At 38.8% G+C, this 21,801-nt stretch overlaps 1 protein-coding gene across 1 annotated transcript in view; it reads left to right on the top strand.

Annotated features, from left to right (window-relative positions):
- The first annotated feature begins 6 nt into the window (after nt 1–6).
- The window catches only part of EPC2 (enhancer of polycomb homolog 2), an 83,458-nt gene continuing 61,663 nt past the window's right edge, over nt 7–21,801 (top strand). Inside the window, exon 1 of the mRNA XM_006034009.3 lies at nt 7–199. Within this exon, the coding sequence (XP_006034071.1) occupies nt 47–199 (153 nt within the window). The 5' untranslated portion in view covers nt 7–46. The remainder of the gene's footprint in view (nt 200–21,801) is intronic.

Consider the following 21,801-nt stretch of genomic DNA (forward strand, 5'->3'; position numbering starts at 1 on the left):
GAGCCCCCCGCCCGCCGCCGCGGGCTGTTATTGTGAGGGGGAGACAATGAGCAAACTCTCCTTCCGCGCCCGGGCGCTAGACGCCGCCAAACCGCTGCCCATCTACCGCGGCAAGGACATGCCCGACCTCAACGACTGCGTCTCCATCAACCGGGCGGTGCCGCAGATGCCCACGGGCATGGAGAAGGAGGAGGAATCGGTAAGGGAGCCGCGCAGGGGGGGCACCATTGTTTATCAGCCGCCCCCCCTCCCCTCACGGGAAATAGGCCATTGGCATTCACCAAGCGCACTACGCACGCTCCCCGCCGCAGCGCCCCGTGCTCCTGACGGGGCCCTGCGCAAACAGCGCAGCGTCAAGCCCGCTCCGGCGCCGTAAGCGGGCCCTGCTCCGCCATCTTCTTTGCGTCCGGACTCGCGAGTGTTTTGATGAGCGGCAGGGGGAGGCCCTTACGCTAGCGTAGAGCGGGAGAGAGGCGCAAGACGCGTCTCTGAATGGCGAGGTGTGCGCGTCGGCCGCAGTTGGCGTAGCGCGCTGGGGCGGCTGCTGCTGCTGCTGCTGCTTTCCCCGCGTTCGCGGCGCCCGGGCCGGCGGCGGGTCTCGGGCGGGCGCGGCGGGGTTGCAGCTGTCACGGGCTGGGGTCCCACTCGGGCAGACAAGAGGAGGCATGTCCTGTGCCGCAGCTGAAGAGACCTCACCTGGCCTATCATGCCAGGCCCATCACTTCGGGCTCCACAGCTTGGGGTGCGGGATGCAGCAGCTCCTGCCATCCCAGACCGCAGGAATCTCCTTCACTTGTCATGGCAGGCACTGCTTTGTGCATTTCGCCGTAGGGGTACCTGGATCCCAGCTGCTGTCTTGCAAGCGGTCTCATTGGAAGTGCCGGGTCGCACCTGTGAGAAGTGGCTACTTGCTCTTTGAGGAATGGCAGTAGGTGTTGTGGGCCACATGGCGCATGTCGAACGCCGGCCGGCTGTGGCTGCAGAGCCGCAGCTGGGTCCTGACTGCCCTGTGCGTTATAGTGTCTAGTGTGGCCAGTCATGAACTTGTGCTGCATGTGAAATGTTTGCTGTGCCTTGCTGTAGCGCTGCAGGTGGAGGTGGTGTCTGTGTCTTTGCACGAGGGTAAGGTCTTGTGGGAGTTAGGACAGTACTGCCCCAAAGCTGATTGCTGTCCATAATTGCAGTGCTGCTTCGGTGAGCTTGCTGTTGCTGTCCGTAAAGGCTGACTTCTGCATTCATTTGGTTAGTGTCTTGCTCACATCAGCGGTCCCTTATATGGTTGTACTTGCACTCAGAATTGATAGTAAATGAACCCTCAAGAATTTCTTCAATGAATCTCTGCTGCCGCCTGGTAGTCAACCCGCTGTGGATGTGGATTGGCTTTTCAGAGGTTGTAGCTGTCAAAAGGAAGGTTCTGCGTTTCTGATTGGCTTCCCTATTTGACTACTAATATTGAAAAAGATCTTTTGTATCTTCCATTGGTTACTTATAGTTATGACCTCATTGTATTTTTCATGGTATTACAATGTATATAATGTATCGGTTTCAGTGCTTCTTGTTCCTCCAAGTGTGTTTTGATCTTGTTAGAGAATGAAATTGTCCTACCATCCGTGAGTGTATTTAGAACAGAGAGAGAACATTCCTAGTACCAGCTTGGGGAAGGATACGCCTCTTTCACTTTCAGGAAGATCTAACTATCTTTTTACTTTTAAAGAAGATACATTAATAGCCATTTAATTTCTGTGTTGATAGTTTATTATATTTTTATGAAGCATGGGAGGTATGTTTATAAATACAGGTATATATTAAAAAAACAGGAGTTTCTAAATTTTAAAATCGAACGTCTCAGATATTTAGGCTTAAGAATAACTTCACTGAAGGGTGAATGATGCATGCATATGCACATGTGTACACAGCAGTGCACACACTTGTTAAAAAAATCTCTTGTAATAACAGAATCCATACACATTAAAAAATAAATAAAATCTGCTTGTTTTAGAATGGAGGTTTGCCATTGTACCATTCAGTTAATCTAATTGCAGCAATGTTATACAAATATTCTAATGCCAGACTGCAATACTGTCACATTGACTGCTTCACGATGTACAAGTATTTCCATTGAATTCTGTGGGACTGCTGGTGGTGTCAGGTAATTTTCAGTGTAGGGTACTGCAACCTGACCCTGAATATTACAGTCTTCCCAATTCAGATTCACAGGTATTTTGAAAATAACCTACCTTCTCTATATCTTATCTTTGGGGCAAAAGTTTTATTAATAAAACTTACAGACTATGTTTGCATTGCTATATTTCTTTTTGTTTATGACCCCCATCAGATTTCTGGAGTCTGGATGTCTAGTACATTTCGGTGTGCTAGCACCCATAACTTTAAGATTAAGAGTTGAGCCAAATTCTGTCACTTATTTGCATAAATCTAAACTAATTAGCATTTGAATTTAATCTGGATTTATATCATAACTGACAATACGATTTGGCTCTATTTTGTTTAGTTTTAGAATTTGGGAGAGAGTCAGTGGTTCAAATTCTTCAGCTACTGTGCTGGAAATGTACTTTATCATATTAGAAAACATTGCTGTCATAAAGGGAATTTATTTTAGTACTGCAACACTTAATGTAGGTCTTAGCTTATAACTACCCAGTCTGATCTGAATGCATATTTTTGAAGTCTGTTGTGTTTCTACATTTTTAGGTAAAAATCATGTTTAATAATAAGGCAAGACGACTTCACTAGTGACTGAAGGTATTAAGAGGTGGATTTGACTTTCTTTATGTAGTTACAAGCACAAAAGTATCACAGTAATAATTGATAGCTTTGGGCACTTTAGGTTCTATTGTGGATGTAACTCAGAATTTTAGGTTTCAGCATTCATTCATTTGTAACTAGGTTAGGCACTTAAGTATGAACTTAGAGGTTAAGCAGAGCAGAAACCCAAGTTAAGGATATATTTAAAAATGCAGAAAGGAGTAAGAATGCAAAAAAAAAAATCTTATTTACTTGGTTTAAGGTATTTTATCATTATTCATAATTACATGATTGCTTACATGAGAGTTTTGAAAGGAAGGGAGAGGGTTAAATTAAATAAACTTAAATTTTGTCCCCTTTGTGTCCATTTTTAAATTTCATTACAGTGTTTTGAACACTTGGTTTTTTTACTACATTACCTGCTTGGAACTAGTAGTATTTCCAAAGCAGCGTACTTGTTCTTTTAATTGAGGCTCTTATGTCGGAGTGCTTTCATCTTTAAAAAATCATACTTGTAATGACAACGAAAGCATTTAGAAAAAGTAACACTGAAAGTTACTATAACAAAGAAATGAAGGAAATCTGTATGATCATTTCTTTATCTTTTGCATTTGGCAGCATTCTATTTTTAGTTTTAATGCTTTCTTGCTTTATTCATACAGTTAGGTACCAATCCTATGATTAAATTATTTCAGGTAGATCCTTATATCTGAAGAGATTTTAAGTGAAATCATGAGGCCCTCCATAAATCTGGTTGCAAGATCAGACCCAGTACTCATTCCTCCCTCCTGCTCTTAGTGTGTGTGTTGTGGGGAGGGAAGTTATAATGTCTCTATGACCATTAACTTACGAACACTGGCAGAGGAGGCTCAAAAGTAGCCTTAAACAGCTTGCCAAATCGGCTGTTGTATTGACCGGGTTGCTAGTTGACAAGGTGCTTTTGTAAATGTCATTGACAGTCGCTGATTCCTCATGAACATTTTCCTCAAACTTTTGTTAGTTCAGTCCCTCTTTCGGAAAATTGAAATCGGTCATCCCTTGCTTTGACCCCCCTCATCTATTGATAAAATCCTTGTTAATGTGATAATCTCTAAATCTCACACATTCTTCAGAGTTCTTCACCCATCTTTGGGAAATGATAACATAGATCTTCATAATCTGATACTTCTCTTCTTTCTTGTATATTGTGAGCAGTGAAATAGTTAATAGTGCTGATGCATGTAAAATTATCTAGCTCTTCCAGACTTTATCAGGTGGATAACTATGCTGTCATCTCCAATCAAAAAATACTGGACTAATTGGTAATTACCACTGATTTTCAGCAGGGGTGTTCCTTCTCCCCCTTGTTTTATGTTGCTCTGCAGCAGACCTGCTACAGAAACTTGAATTCTGTGGATAGATCATATGTTTGAAGATCTTGAGTTTGCTGCTGATATTTTTCTTTGAATACATCAATAAATAAAAGGTAGCCATAGACTGATAACCTAGCCAAGATTGCTAAATAATGAACAAATGAAAAGAGTTATGGAAGTCTTTCTAACCTTGGATGATTCCATCATTCCCAGAGGAGTGGCTTTGAACTGTTGATAAGTTCACTCACCTAGACACAGTGCTTTTTCAGAACTGTGGTGATTGAATCCATGATATAAGAGCTTCATTGTAGGTAACGCCACCACTGCTTTTCAGAAGATCACTCATATATGGAGGTCTGACAGCACTAGCACAAAGCTGCAAATCTTCAGTAATAATGTACTAAGCAAGCTTCTGTACAGGTCAGCTCATAAAGGGACATGTCTGTCTCTCTTTCTCTGTGGTCTTGCAGGCTTCCAGGGCCTAGAATGGCCTTAACTACAGCCTTCCATCTCCTCCTGTCTTATGCTGTCTCCTTCCACCTTGTCACATCTTTACCAGATCATTTTCTCATTGCCTTGGTCTTTCTTGAGATCTGATATCCTCCTCAGCTTCCAAAATCTGCCTCGCGTACTGTCAGTTCTTGTGATATGCCCTGCCCATTTGATTATCTGTGCTCTTATCTTGCTTGAGCCATCAGGTCTCTTGTAAAAGTTCACAAGCTCTTTATTATGTTCAGTGAAAATTGGACAGCTTTCAGAGTGGAGGCCTGCTCTGCGTATTCTACCTAACCACTTTCCTCTGAACAAAAATGTCAAAAACCTGTTTTTTGACTGGGGGCGGGGAATAATACAGCAATTCTCCTGTTCTAGAGAATATAGAAAGACTGCAACTGGTCCAAGAGTTTGGAACAGTAGGGATTCCTATTTGAAATCTTTGGGTTTACCTTGTGAATCATGTTTGTACTCCTAACTGTGTTACGTTGTAAGGTACCTCACAGCACCCTTGGAAGGATCTCAAGGCACCCTAGTTGGGAATTACTGATCTACAGGCTTTCTGCTTACTTCATTGGTCAGTAATAAAGGAAGCAAAAGAAATATAAATACTCTGCAGCAAAAAAAGTTTTTATAGGGAGATAATTTTTAGTAGATAACCTGTTATAAGAAGCTTCTCAGAAGTGTATTTAAATGTATTCATTCCCACTTTACCATCATTAAAATACTAGTTCTGTTAATGTTGATTTGTGTGTGTGTGTGTGTTTATATGAATGGCAAGTTAGGTTAAAATTTCCTTTACATATACATTTTACTATAATTTTTATAAAAGGTCAGTTGACCTTTTATAAAATTAAAACCCTAATTTATGTTTTTAGAGTATCTACCAGGTACTTTAAGAATGCATAGATTTCAAATCATAGAAACTTTGTATTTTGATTTAAAAGTTTTGGTAGCTGACACTAGGATACTACTACTAGCTCAGCCACTGACTTCTGTGATTGAAAGCAAGTCGTTTGCCGTGTCTTTGTCTATTACACATACTTAACAGGATTTCCTTAAGGATAAAATGATGTTTGGGAACACTGGTTCAACGTTACTAAATGTATAAAAATATTAAATATATTTATTAAACAAAATGATAACTCAGGATTGTTTCTTGTATACCACAGTTCTTTAATCATACTCTAAGATCGTGTGTGCCTGTCTTTTTCTCATTAGACTATGATCTATCTATATATAAAATCTGTGTTTCTCACCCCCTAGTACTGAGTGGACAGAAGTCTTCAAAGGTTTTTGGTTTTATATTGGCTCTTGTTTACAGTTTGTTTATACTTCTGATTTTCAAAATTTGATGTTGAACCTTTTCTCAAGGTGACAAGTAAGTGTTTTAGTCATTCCTCACTGAATGATCTGTGCTGTGGTGCAGCACTACAGGGTTTTTTTTTTTTTAATGTTTTGTTATTGTAAGCCTGTATCCCTCCTAGCAAAAGCTGTGTGTATGTAGTAAACAGACCTATTTTATCTGTTTGCGAATAGTCATTATTAAACAAAAGTATTTTTTTAAAAGATACATTATTAGCTTAAGGTAGGTATTGATGATCCCCAATTGCTGGTGTCCAAAGTTCAAATTAACATTAAACAAATGATTCCACTTTTATTTTTGATCAGTTTCATGGATATATGGTAACTGTTTAAAAAGATAATGCACTAATAAGTTGGAAAATTTGAGTTTACTTGAAATTTCCTAGCTTTTATAACTGTAGTTTCAAAAGCTAGGAATTGGAATAAATATATTCTATTCTAATACCACTTGTAAGATATTAATTGTTGAAAGCATTTATGAAGGAATATCTAGTCTGTTCTTCCATGCAAAACTGTTATACATATTAATTTTGGAGTATTGTTGGTAGAGTAATTAAATTATACTCTGTCTTCAAAACAGTAAGAGCACTCCCTTTCATTTCCTGTACAGACCTAATATTCCAGGACCTATTCTAAATTTTGGGGATACATTAATGACATGATGTTTACCTTCTCCCTCTTGACTTGTCCCCTGCCCACCCTTTATGAAAGAAGCAGAGGACGCAAATGGTTAACGCGGGTATTATGAAGTCTCTGGGATAATGGGTTCAAGCTACAGAAAAGTTTTATAGGCTAAAAATAAAACCTAGGAATGAGTGATTATGGTACTATCTAGGTATAGAATCTCTAGAGATTTTGCTTCTGTGCAAAGTTTCCTAAGTGTAATCAAGACTAGAAGTTTCCTTTACGGGAGAAATAGGCCAGATTTGATTAGAGTAAGTTCTCCTAGCAATTGATAACATATCTACACACAAGTTTCTTTTCATTAGTCTACTTTACAGCTGTTGTTTTATTTACTTGCACATGAGGTTTTTGGAGAGATGCTTTGTAAATCCAGCAAACACAACTTTGTAAATCTCTATAAATCTTTTTGCTAATGAGACATTATTTTTAGAATTTGTAACTCCCTATAAGAACTTTTCTCCCTCTTTACTCATACCCCACTCATTCATATAAGGAGGAAGGCTTCATTTCATTGTCTTTTTTTCCCCCTTCCTCACCAGCATTCTTTACTTATGTCCTTTTTCTACCTATTGGTCAGTGCTGTTAGTAGCAGTTGTTCTCTACCCTTCCTGTGGCTTAAGTCTTCCACTACCAGATCAGCCTTAAAAGTGGAGGAATATGACCTTTCAGTCTACTCATGCATTGTTACTTTCTGTTGATGTTGATGCTGCACTGTTAAAACTTAATAGGATCACACAAACATAGCTACTGTTGTTGACAAGGAAATGCTTCGCTGGTTCCATGTGGTAAGTGTAAATCCCTGTCTCAGCACTGGAACCTTACAGATTTCTGTAGTACATCTAATTTTCCTTTCATTGAAAGAAACCTTAGAAGGAGATTTCTTAAGCATGTCGACTCATTTGTATTTAGAACGCTCATGTGTCAGATCTTGCATCTCTTCAATTTTACAAAAATTTACAACAGCATCCAGTGGATGCAGTTTCAAAGTAGATTTTTTTTTAAGGTGATTTACTTTACTTATTTTAATAAAAACTTAGACAACTGGAAACCTTATTTTAATAAATCAATTTAAATTTTGTTTTGTGTTTGTACTTTATGGTTATTTTTTAAAAAGAGGTTCATTTTCACAGTTTCCTAGCCCCTGAAATGTCTTGCCTTGCAACTACTTTTGTCTTAACCAAGGGGTAGTCTACATCTGTATACATTTATATAAGCCATTATACACTTGTTCAGATTTTTAATTTAAAAAATGGAGAGTGACAGATTTCCTTTTTGTTAGATGATTAAATATTTTATTCGTGTGTATATCTCAAGCTTTATTTGAATGGAAATTGGAATTTAATGCATATAGCATTTTCAGTCTTTTTTTATTTAACTAAAATTAAGATTATGAATATATAAAGAATGAAATGTAATGTTGCTAAACTGATATTAAAAAGGTGTATTAAACACAGTTAGTAAATTGATCTATGTGTTTGTCACCATATCCTTTGAGATTTTTAGAACTAGTATAACTCGTATCCAATTTCTATTCATAGAAGAGAACAAGCTTTTTCCGTTTTCAACTCCTAATTGGTTTAGTCGGTTTGAATTAGCTGATGTAGCTGAATTAAACAAAAAACGTTTTCTCTGCCCCTGTAAAAGTTAAGAGTTGCCTAGAGTTGGCTTAGCATTTTAAGAGGGTCTAATTCCAGGTGCTAGCCAATAATATCCACAAATGCCATTGGCTTGACATTAAAACTTCAGCAGCAAATATGTACTGGTTCAGTATTGGTATTTAACTTAAATTATTTTAATAGCATGAATTCATATCTTAATCTAAGCATTCAGTTTTATATTTAAAATATATCTATTGATAATTTTTATGAGAGAGAGAGAGAGAGTTGTTTGAACATTGCTTTTTACCACCAGGAAGATTTTAGCTATTTGACATGTAATAACAATAATAATTTGTTGCTGAGAAGTGCAGTAAAAAATAGCATACATATCTTCACAAGCATTAGTACAAAATCAGCAATGCTTCAAAGTCAGCAATTCCCTGAAAAAAATCTCTGAGTTGAGTTTATCCCTCACTTATGCAGCTACAAGTACTGTTAAGTATACTGTTGCTTATGTAATGTATGTATTTGCACTGACCAAATGCCCGAATGCTTGACCATTCAAATAAAATGTAACATAAATTCATTATCTCTTTCTCTTTTTGCTAGATCTCCTTTAGCTAGATATAAACAGATGATTGCTAGTAGTGAAAGAGTTTTAGTCATCATAATTCCCTGTTTAAAAAAGGGGGGGAGGGGAGGAACCCCAGAACACTTTAAAAGTCAGCTGGTGTCAGAATGACGTGCTCTGAAAGGAGTCTAAGAGCTGAAGGAATAGACAACTATCTTTCCTAATTGATACAAGTTATAGCTCTCTAATGACAGAACTGGGTTACCCTGTGTCTTAAGGGATTTTTCTTTTAGCTTGAATAAGTACACTGAAACTGTTATCTAATCCATCTCTCTCTCACTGTAGGATTTTCCTTAATAGTGTATTTGCTAGTGTTTTATCTTGTTGCTATAAAATTGCAAGCATTCAGACTTATAACTTCCTTGTGATATGTTATTCTCTATCGTGCTTGGTGCAATTGTTGAAAGGTTTTTGTGCCTCCCTCCATGCTGATTAGTACATTTTTTATTTCCTTGATTTTTATTTTGTTGTATCCCTTGTACCCCTTATTCTCAAGGTGAGTACTGTGGCAATCCTGGGGTGCTGTGAGATCCTTTTAAGGGTGCCACACATTATTGGCATGGTTAGGGATAAACCCAGAGATTTTAATTAGTGTCAGAAACATTTTGACCTTGTATGGTCTCTCTCAGTTCTTTGCACCGGAAGATATTACACTTATTTTTCTGTAATCAGAAAAAAACATGTGAAAGCTAAGAGCTGGCACATTCCGGGGGGTGCCTTGAGTCTAAAAAAGTTGAGAACTACTGCTTTGTACTATCCCAAAGAACTGTTTCATACGGTCTGGTATTACTGTGTTACTCCCCTGATCTGGTATTGCTGTGTTACTTACTTCTGCCCCTGGCAGTTTTTGACAGTGTTGTACATACTACTTTTACGATTTTCTTTTCCCTTTAATTTATTTTCTCCAGTTTCATAGAAGTTTTGCCGTTAGGGCAGCTGGAGGGAATTCTTTCTGATCGTATGAGTCCTAGAATTCAACAGGCTATTCCAGGTGTGGCTGTACCAATGCCAGAAGGGAAAGGAATCTTAGTTTCTGATTTGCAGTGACTCTAGATGATGAATTGACTATCAAATCGTATTGTAGGTTCATAACAGATTTGGCATCTGCGTTTTTTGTTGTTCTCAGAATTTTTACTAAAGATACTTTTTCTCTTTGATTTGGTACGTGTATTGTGCATAGTTATTTCCCAAGGACAGATCCTGAGATGCTCTTACTCTGTCATAGCTCCATCAGGGTCCAGAGGAGGGCCACTCCTATGGTTAAGGGCCTGCACGTAAGATCCTACGAGGAGAGATTCAGGTCCCTCAATCTCTTCAGTGTCAGCAAAAGAAGGCTGAGAGGGGGTTTTGTAGCCATCTATAAAATTCATTGGGGAGGGGGCAGCAAGGAATAGGGGACACTGTTTACCAGGGCATCCCTTGGAGTTACTAGGAACAATGGCCATAACCTGACAGAGAGCAGATTTAGATTAGACATTAGAAAAAAATTATTTAAGGTGAGGGTTGCCAAAATCTGGAATGTGCTTCCAAGGGAGGTGGTGCTCTCCCCTACCTTGGAGGTCTTGAAGAGGATACTAGACAAGCACCTGGCTGGGGTCATCTTACCCCAGGACTCTTTCCTGCCCAGGGCAGGGGGTCAGACTTGATTGACTAAGGTCCCTTCTGACTCTTAATTTTTTTTTTTTTTTAAATCAAGTCGGTAATATGATGTCACTCTTTAACAGCTGAATATCTAACAATTTATTTTGATTTTAATTTTATAGAATTTGAGTTGATCCTTTCTTTTCTTTTTTAAGTAAATAAAGGCTGCCTTGAGGTTTTTTCAGATTAATTTTTAATTGTGAATGTTTAGCTATATTTATTTCCAGATTAGTATAGTTGTTTATTTATATACTACCATCCCCAAAAGAAGTATAAAATAGTTATACAGAGGCATAAATATTAGACACATATATACATATATGTATTATACAAATAATACAAAGTTATAGAATCATAAATAATAAAATTAACCAGGAGTACAAATATGAATATTTTAGTGCACAAATACGGTATCAGCCATCTTCAGTGGTAACTCAGCCAGATCACTTTTGCCCGGAACACAAATGCCTTCCAAGTTTTTGTCTTTATATAGGTGAAATTCTGTTACCTCTTGTATGGATAAAAGGCAATTTTCCTGCTGCATACGTGGCCTTTTTGGCACTTATGCACAAGTTGTAACTTCTATTAAACTCTATTACTGGTGCAGAATAGATCTCCTGGCTTGGCAGATATATACATACACTGCATGTGCATAAAGTAGAGGCATAAGTCACAAAATTGTAGCCTAACAGAATGATTAACTGTGGGCCTTAGGGGAATGTGGAGGAAGAGGAGGACCCTCCTATCTTTTAGCTGCAATAGCTCAGTGGTAAGGGTGCTAACCAAAGAAGTGGGAGACCTGGGTTTCAAGTCCCTCTTGCCCAACTCTTTTGAACTTCCCAGTACAGTGTTGGAACCACTGTTCCACAGGGTAGGTATTACCTGGATCCTTCCCCTACCCCACTCCCTTTTTTTTGCAACTGGCCCCACGTGCAGCCAAGAGAGGGAGATATGTGGAGCCAGAGAAGAGAGAGCAAGCTGCTCTACACATGTTATGTGTGATGGCTGCTGCTCTGGAAGTGAGAAGCCTTTGGATTCTAGCCTGGACCCTTGTTCCCAGTAGACTGTAACTTCCCAGCTGCTCTCCTTCTATTTTATCCAGTGACTATTAAATGCAAGGGGCAGTGGCCCAGCTTCAGGGGGGGGAATGGATTGAATAGTGCTGAACCTTTAGCTTGGTGGTTAACAGATCGCTGTGCTGGGAAGCTGGAAACCCCAACTCAAACCTCTGTGTAAGGAGGGCTGAGAATCTGGGTTGCGCGCTTCCTGGGTAAATGCCCTAATCATGCACGATACCCCTTATTTCCTTGTGTTTTTTATTTGTTTTGGTTAGAGATAGGGTTATTATGAATGTAGCCATATACTTGCTATGCTAATATGTAGCTAGCCAAACATACACAGTAGCTGCCTGGACATCTGTGCGTCCACATAGGTAAGAGAATTGTGAACCTGTGCCCAAATACACATGGCTGGGTTTGTGCCATTTAGATGTATACAGAGGGAGTTGTGTTAATCTTTTAAAATTATTGGCTTTTTAATTTGTATTTAAAATTAGGCTCCTAAGTTGCATTTACTTCAGTTGGATTTGCTGGGTGCTTTACATTTTGGAAAATAGGGTTGCTTATTTAGATGCCTAACTGTTAAACATAAAGGCTTGACTTCTGTGCTAAGTACAGAGAGTCAAAAAGCCCAGGACTGAATCGATTCAATCTTCGCTGCACAGATTGGACCGATAAGCAAGTGAACAGACATTCACTTTTGATTCTGGAAATGCACCCACCTGCCTGCCGTGGCCCAGGCAAGAAGCCAGGGGGTGCTAGAGCCTGCCTTCTTGCTTGGCTGGAGCAGACAGCTTGGGCCAAGGCTAGCCCACCCGCTCTGCAAGTAGGAGGGGTTTGCAGGGAAGGTGCAAAGCATCATGGGATGCTGAGGGGCTGAGAGTTAACTTAAATCTGGAGGTGATCTGGGACAGAAGTTCAAGTCTGATATTACATCCATCCAGGTTTATCTTAAACAATTTTGCCCTATTGAAAGTGGTTTATGTGCACTGAACTTTTGCTGTGTTTATAGATCTGAACTATTTTCTGATTGCTTATACCACTTTATGTGCAATTTCTGTCCTTAGCCCTGGTGCAAAACAAAGTTGATCAAGGTGGATATTTTCTACCAGTTTGAGTAGGCTCTTGTGTTTCTGTGAGTACATAAACTATGTTCCATTTCAATTCAGATTGTATTATTAGGTATCTCTTATTTAACTTTGAGAAATAACTATATGCATAGTATTCAGCAGTTAACTTTAGCTTAGTTATTGAGAGGGCATGTGGCATATGTGACGTTTTCTCAACTGTAGCACTTTTTAGTTGTCCTGTAGAATATGAGAATTGACATTTCAGATTTGATTGGTATTTTGTGTAGTAATATTTGTTATAGTATATAGAATTTAAAAGAATCTTGGTCTCAATTTTGTTTGGATTGTGTTTCTAAAGAGAGAAATTCGTTTTCTTAATGCTTGTGTATTGGCATTTTCCATTTTCCAGGTGTTGTACACAAATAGAGTTGAATCATTTAATTGGGCTTCAGGAAAACCTTAGCTTGTATATTCTTTTTCTCCATATAAGTAAAGTCAATGGGGATTTTTAGATGAAGACACATTCTTTAGCCCTCCTCTCTTGTGAGAACTTGCTATATTCACATGATTATCTGTTTTGAAGTCAGTGGAACTACTTACCTGATTTGAGGGCTTGTAAAATAAAGACCTTGTTTTGCTACCTACAAAAATAATTGCTGTTTACATAGCATTTCTTTGCTTTGCTTTGCTTTGCTTTGCTTGTGTTTAAACCAGGGTGTAAGCAAATATTAGATGTTTTAACAATTAACCTCTGCCCTTCCCCCCGCCCCCAAATCTCAAGTAACCAAAGATATGTCGGTGAGGAGAGGTGCATAGTTATTACATAAACAAGGGAACATGATAAAATATCTTCTTCCCTGTGTTAATTATATCAACTTGTATTACTTATAAATTAGGGGGGGAGTTTAATCTCTCCCCACTTACTTGAGTTTAACCTTTCATTTTTGAAGCTGACTGAATTAAAAAAAAAGCTTGTTTTCTTGTTTGCATGATGACTTCCTGGTTTTGAGTAGTAAGAAGGTTCAGTACTTGGGTGTTTACTACATGAGACATTAATTTTGTTAATATTAGTATTTGTGCCTAGGTTTGTTCGTTGTTACTGTCACATGCCGCACAGTCGCAATCATCTGGACGCAACCTTGAAGTGTTTGTTAAAGGAAGGATGAAAGTACTTTAGAAGTCTGTCCTTCTGCGGTATTGTTACTCAGAGCTACCCCTCACACAGCTGCTTTCTCTTGAGTTTCCTTCTGACTAGGTACACTGGCTGTAGTCATTGAAGAAAATTTTCAGGAAAATAAAAATAAATTGCTCAGGTGTATTATCTTGTAAGGATCGGGAGGAAATCCTGGTTGCAGAGTAGCATTGAGGCTATTTCAGTGGGAGTACTGTTTTCAGCATGGTAGGTGAAGTAAATCTATTGAATGGGTCTAGGCAAACATTTTGTGCTCTCTGACTATCTGTTGATTGTTTTAATGAAGGTATAACAATTTAATTTGAGTCTCCTAGATTTATTTATCTTTATTGCTTCATATTTGTACTTAAAGATGCTGAAAATTGTACATTTAAGTTTGAATAATTTTAGTTTATTTTGTAATGATAGTTTTTGCTGGCAATGAGTTACACACATACAGTTGTTGTCTGTGTTCCATTTTAAAGCATCTCTGAACAGAGGATCATAACTTTCAGACAAAAGAACATTTTTAGAATCTTTTCATGTTTTCAGGTTTTGCCTGAGAATGGAATTCCTAATAACTATATTTTAATTTTGAGATGAAGTTCATTTCAGTGCATTTTTAATTTGGCAGGATAGAAACTTAAGACATTCCACATAAATAGTTTGTTTGTTTTTTAAAGTAGTCTTTCATAACTAAGTTTAAATCTCAGGTAAAATGGATGGAACTTTTTAAAGCAGTGGATAATAATTTGTGTAGATATTGGAGATGGCTAATGTGATAAAATGATGTCTTGTTTTGTCAAATAGGACTTCAGGAATCAAAGTTCTTTACCATCTGTCTTTAAATTACGAAGGCAAAGAAAATTTCACTGTTTTGGGGGGGGGGGGGTTAATGCCAATTTTATAATTTGGCCTGTAGACAAAATTTGGTTCTTTTTAAAATTTTGAACTTTGATTTCTAGAAAGAAAGCTTGTTAACCTTTGTATATTGTAAAAATACGTCATTCAAAACAAAAGTCTAATCTTTCTAGCCAAGATAATGAAGCTATGGGGTCACAATTTGGAGTTTCCACTATCAAATGGACTAGGTAATGTGTCAAGTGATCATTATGAAGCTAAATCATTTTCTCTTGTAGTTGAAATCATCTCATAACCCTTTATTATGAGCTTTTGGATTATGCTAAACAATTATTCTTCTTCATTATCTAAACCACTATCACAAGTGAACAGTTACTTACTAGTTGCATTCAGTTTGATATGAATTACCATAGTATTTTATCTGTCAGTCCTCTTTTTGCAATGTTTTACAATGAAAGTTAATCATTGTATCCAGGAAAAATATACATCTTTTCTTCAGTCCCTGGTCTAAATTCTAGGCATGATATGGCTGATATTTCTTGTCCAGCAATCTTGTAGTTTGGAATATAGTATGGTACATGAAATAGACTACTGTAGCACCAAAAGTTTTCCGAAGTCCTTACATCATTATTGTGCTCTTTGCCAGCTCCTGTGGTGAATAGCTTAATTGTTGCATGCTTTGCTACTGCAGTGACTGGAGACACCTGATGGGATTCAACATCTGATAATGACCTGGCTCTCCTCTCACTCTCCATTCTGCCTTTATAAATCTGTCTTTTGCCATCTGGCCCAACACTTTAGTGAAGTGCAGGGGGGGAAAAATTATTTGGCATGTACCCAGCGCAGATGAAACCTTTACTGTGTTTTAGTTTAATAGACAGACCTTAATCCTAGAGGTTCCAGAGAGGGTCTTTACAGTTTCCTTGTGCGCAACCCCCCCCTTCCCCCTCCCCCCCTTTACCCATCCTGGATCAGGTATGCTTATGATTGGATGCCCCCTGTGCTGGACTGATCACTTTGGGGTAAACTCATTTAAATAAAAGCAATTAAAATTGCCAAGTGGAAAGTTTCAGTTTACATTTAATAAACTTTTCCATTTTGTACATCAGTTACTTTCCAAGGAAAAGTGGATTCTTATTGGTTGATATAACCCAGTAGTTCTCAACCTTTTTAAATCAAGGCACTCTGTGGAAAATGTCAGCTGTTAGCTTTCACTCTATTTTTTTTTTACTACAGAAAAATAATGGAGCAGTTCTGCTGCTGTAGAGAGGTCTGAAGGACCACACTGGGTCAGAATGTTTCTGACACTTGGATTCCTATGGGAAATCTCGTGATTCTTTTATGAATCACGTTTGTGCACCTAACAATGCTAACTTTGGGTGATAACTCTGTGTTACCCATGAAAGGATCTCAGGTTACCCCAGGGTGCTGTGGTATCCTGGTTGAGAATCGCTGTTGTGGAGTTACAGCTAAGTACAGCCTTAACACTAGATCTTTTTTCTGTCTATGAATGTTCACTATATTAAGCAGTTATATAGTTTAATATTTTCAGATTTGATGCCTTCAAGATAATTATGCTCCTGTAGAGCAGTCAGTAGTAGGCCTTTTCTGAAGGCCTTCTGAAATGGAATAATTATCTCAATAGTAGGGGGGTTGTCAAAAATGAAGTTTGTTCTTTGTGTCTTGTCTGGTACTTTCAGCCACCTAGATAAGCTGTAGTTATGATGGCACTCCAGAAAAATATTGGTCATGTTTCACACGCTCTTTCATTGTATTAATCCCTCTAAATAAATGTGTAGCTTTAATATAAGAAGAAGCTCTAAAATGAGAGCAGTTGGATTTTTTTTTTTTTTTTGAGCTAGTTCTGTTTTTGAGGCAGATAGTTTCTAAATTCTCTAGTCCAAGAGAGATTCCTAGAACTTTTTCCTTTTGTGTGTCTTTATTTCTCTACTCAAAAGCTTTTTTGAGTGTATGGGCATCTGGTTTATCTTGTCTCTTAAGTGGTATTAAAGCCTTCTTTATGTTCTCTGTCAGTTCCAAGGGAGGCCAAGACTTTTGGGGTGGAGAATTGTTTGAGTCTGTGCCACAGCTTACTAGGATTCTGATTAAAATTCTATACATCTCTGGGTAGGGAGAGTAACCACATCTAATCTATGAAAGAAGAGAAGAGATTTCTAGGCCAGGGATGAAGAGGTGAGAATGATACAACTGTAAAAGGAAGTATGTTCCTTTTAGAAATAATAAGTTTTCTGCATGGGTGACTGGTGCCTCCTGAGTCTGGGCAGGGGGCACCCAGAGAAGCCGGTAGTGGCATCGGCGGTGGGGACAGGGCTGGTGAGCACCCGCAGGCGCCACCAGTGGCATTGGTGGTGGGGACGGGGCTGGTGAGCACCTTCAGACACCGCTGGCCATGTCAACAACGGGGATGGCCCTGTCGGGGGCCCCTCTACCAGTCACCTGTGGGTTTCTGTATGACTCATTGTGGCAGCACAAAACATGTTTGCTAAAAGAAACTGTTTCCTTTGGGGCAGGGGTAGGCAAAGTACGGCTGCCAGCCGAATCCGGCCTGCCAGGCCATTCTATCCGGCCCACGGGGACCCTAAAAAATTTAGAAAATTATATTTATCTACCCCTGGTTCCTATCAAAAATGAGAGGAGCCAGGGCAGTAAGACCCAGGGGAAGCCCTGGCAGGCTCCTGCAACAGAGGCAGGGGAGGAACGTGGAGATTGTCCCAGTCCTTGGGGCTGGGCAAGCTCCTGCTGAGCCCCACGGTCCAGCCATGCAGTCAGGAGCCGGTGGGTGGGCAGGAAGGCAGGGGTAGGGTGGAGTGGAAGCAAGCAGGAGTATGGGGCCTATGCCGGTGTCCCAGGCCCAGAGCGGGGCAGTAGGAGTGTGGGGCACTGGCTGGCAGGGCTCTGTGGATCCAGACTGGGCTGCACCACCAGGGAGAGGTGGGAGCTGCCCTGCTCAATAGAGCTGCTGCTGGCGTTAGTGGTGTTTCTGTTTAATCACAGAAAAATGTGGATTTGGGGTTATTTTTTTAAAACCGAAAATTGGGAATTTTGTTTAAATTGGAGAAAACCAGGATCCCTGCTATTCAGGGCATTTATAGGTTGGATGGATTAACCAAAGGAGAAAAATTAGAGGTGGCAGTGTTTTTATTTGAAAATCAGAACTACAGTTGTATAGCTGTCTATTCCGTGATTACAAGATGGACTTATGTCTTTGAAATTTATGAGTAAACAGGTTGGTTTATCTCAATTATTTATGTATTTATTAGGTTTATAGACTTTCTTATCTTAAAGGCTCATAGCAGTTTACAACAAATAAACAAACCATCAGCCCATGGACAAAATGCCACACTCAGTGCTATAATAATGAGTTCATTTCTTTTAAACATAGAAATCCTAATGAGTCTTTCTAAATTGCTGCAATTTGCAATATTGGTGAATGCTGTTTTAAATGTATTTGACTCTTAAGGTGTATGTTTGTAGGGTAACAGGAGTAACACAAGCCATTTACTGTGTTAAACCTCAAAACTTTTTTCATTTTCCAGTAACCAGAAGTGATTTTGATTTTTGTCAAAACACTGAGTTGATAGTTCTTAGCCTCAACTAAATGCATCTAAGATAAATCTTCCATTTACATTTTAACAGGGTTTTAAGCAAAGAATGTTTCCTTTCTTGAATCCTACCCTTGCCTGAATTTTCCATTTTCTTTTTTGTTTTTCTTTTTCAGCAAAGATCAAATTAAACTTTTTTGTGTGTTGCACCCCAGCAATCAGTGCCATCTAACTTTGTTTAAATCGGTGGTTTTCAACCATTTTGAACTCAAGGCACCCCTGGCTGGACTCCAGGTCCATAACTTTTGTGAGCTGAGTGGCACCCAACTTCAAAAACAAATTTAGATAGTATGGTACTTACCTCTTTGCAGATGAGCTGGGAAATGAGGGTGGGGACTTTAGCTTGCTTTATCTGTTGAATTCTTCCTACCTCACTTATCTTCTCACACCTCTTTGCACCCTTCAAAGGATCTAGCAGCACATCAGGTATTCCTGGGCCCTGGTTGAGAATCACTGGTTTAAATTGTAGTTTGTTTTGTATATGTTGTGTTGTCTTAATGTGTATTTTGTATATTATGCATGCATGATAGTAAGTGTCGGCAGTGACTATTACAATGTTTCAGGAGTCAGGGACACCAGAGCCAGCTGCAGTTGTCAAGTGGAAAAGAATTATTTATGGAAGAAAGAAAGATAAATGCTAGCGTTGGACAGGGTAGCCAACAAACTTTATTCCCAGTTAGGAAGACTGGGAAGAGAGAGCCAAATCAAAGCCCCTTTTTCCAGGACTAACTTTGGGTTTTATGACAAAAAGCGTCACACCAGTCTTGTGTAGAGGTGTTCCCTGGAACTTTCTCTGCGTTGTCTGTGGTTGAGATTTTCAGGGGTGACAGGGAAATTTGCTATAGAGCTCACTAACATTGCATGTCTGTTGTTTGTCATCCCTTCCAGTTGGGGTTGAAAATCTTTTTTTTCAATAGCTACAATATTAGACATTGGGCACTCAGTGTTAATGGGTTTTCTCCTTCCCTTTCCTTTCATTTTGTTTTGGATTGCAGGTGGGGCAGAGAGATATTTAGCTTTTGGGAGCATGTGGAAGGGTTTTCATCTGATTTGGATGAATTTGTTCAGGAATTCCCTTTTTTTATTTACTCTCAGACTTCCTTAAAATGTGGAGAAGTACTGTGTACATGTAACTAGTTGTCATCAAGACAGACAAGTTACAGATAAGATTTTGTTACCTGCTGACTATTTTCTGTGACTTAGCAATAATAATGAAAATATCACCCCTTAGTTAAAATTTTGCAGAAATGATTTGTTACTAATCCAAATTCTATTGTTGGGAGCTCACTTGCAAAAATACTAATTTTGAAATTCTCTTTCAGAAGTATCAAAATAATTTGTTAAGTGTTTACAGATAAGTTCTACCTCATAGAGCTTATCTGAAAATTAGAAAAATTTTGTACGGTGTATTTAGAAGCACTTTGAAGCTTGTAATAATAAAAATGTATTTTTACAACAGAAAAAGGTGAAGTGTGTGATGGAACAACTTTTGTTTAAAATATTTTTTTCCGGTGTTGAACTATTCCATCTTTGACCAAACTGACTCTCAGAAGTTTAATTAACAAATAAATAAATAATTTGGCCTGACCTGCAATTCCCAGGCCAGCTGTATCCCATTATGATACCACTAATTGCAGTTTCATAGTTAGCATGGACATCAGTCTTGAACTAGAAAGGAGAGTGAACTGTTGTCTTATGTAGGAAAAATAATACGTGACCTCTCTCAAAATTAATCTGTAAGGATGTTGAGAAAAACCATGTGGGGGAGAGATGGGCCAGAGAATCTGGGTACAGGAAGAAATCAACTAATCCATACTCTGGCTGATCTAAAACAGATGGAATATAATGGTGAATCTGACCCAGAATGTTAATTACTATATATTTTCATATTGTCAGAAATCATCAGGTAACATTCTCTTGAGTTTCTTCTTTACTGTTAACATTTTTATGAATAAAAAATTTCCCCAAGAAAAACCTTAGATGTAAGTTATGTAAGATAGAACCTAAGGTATATACTCCCTTTTTAAAAAAAGACATCATTTGCCAGGGAATAAGATGCACATAGGGCAGAACATTAAAAAAAAAAAAAAAACCAAAAAACATTCAAAGCTTATGGCCAACTGTGATGCAAAATAAAGTTCTCCTGGAAACCTAAAATGTCCAGGATATGTAGCATCCCAGGAGAGAGTCTGGGTGAGGCAGCAGGAACTTCCTGGTGTGCCAGTACAGCACCAAGACTAGGCCTCACATAAGGGGTAGGCAGTTATTTTGGCTGCAGGGCCACTTTAGGAATTTTAGTGAGCTGCTGTAGGCTGGAGGCCACATTTTGCCCATACCTGCCCCAGACCCTTGCAAAGGCAGTAGCAAGATTGTTAATTCTTTACTGTAAATAGTTCTTTATATAAGGTCCCGTAACTAATCAAGTCTTTCCACGCTACAACCTTCTCAAGAAATTATAAACTGCATACAGTAGCTAATTCCCTTGCACAGCTCAGTTGTTGCTTCAGGTATAAGCTACAATGCTCAGCCAGTTGCTACTGCAAATTTCTCAGAGGCTGTGAGATGATTAGCACTGGACTCTGCCACTGCTGCTTGGTGGCTAGAAAGAAGTGGCAGCCATTAAAGCAGTGTCTCCATGCTTCTATTCCAATGAATTAAAAATAGTTTCCCTGCTTAAGATATGTATTCTAGTTTCAGAAGGCTGATTTTTGTTTGTTTGTTTTTGTATTTTTTGTTTTTTTGGGTGGGAGGGGAGTGCATATGGTATGCAAGTGAACACACTATCAGTGATTCAGTGGTTTAAAAAAAAGGGGGGGCATTATGTCCTTACCCAAAAGCAGAGTTTTTATACACTTAGAAAATTTGAAGTTCAGGTTAAAAGAAACACAAACAAGTTCAGTCAGATTAAACATGTTCGTATTTCTTTTGAATTTATATGGAACTGTAATTTTTTTGACATCTAAAGTTTTTATTTTGGCGAAATAATGTGTATACACACACACCCTTAAATCACTGGTATTTATTCAGTCTTAATTCCAGTTTAATCTATTTATTATCTGGAAACTACTTATGGAAAACCATATGCATATTTAACCTGTATTTACTTTTTGATATAAAGTAGATCTTAATCATCTTTTGTCTGTCAAGATTTATATTAAATTAGACCAACTGTACTATTCCATGGTCATTTAAAAATGGTATTTATATTTTATTCTTGGGACAAGAAAGTGTATGAAGAAGAAAAATCTGTCTTAAGTTGCACATGCAGTTCTCTTAAGGCAGTAGTGATCACTCAAGCTTTTGGCCCCTGTGCACCAGATGACTGGGGTGGAGCCGGTCTGTAGGCCAGATCACGCCCTAAGTGCAAGGTTTGGGCCCTGGGGCCCAGAATTGCCCTTTCCCTGCCCTGAGCACTGGGAGCAGGCCCTTGGGCCTGCCACTGCCCCCTCCTCCTGGGATTGGTTCCTGAGGGGTTCTTGCCCCCCTTTTGCC

Source organism: Alligator sinensis, unplaced genomic scaffold (genome assembly GCF_000455745.1).
Source record: "Alligator sinensis unplaced genomic scaffold, ASM45574v1 scaffold810_1, whole genome shotgun sequence".
Lineage (NCBI taxonomy): Eukaryota > Metazoa > Chordata > Crocodylia > Alligatoridae > Alligator > Alligator sinensis.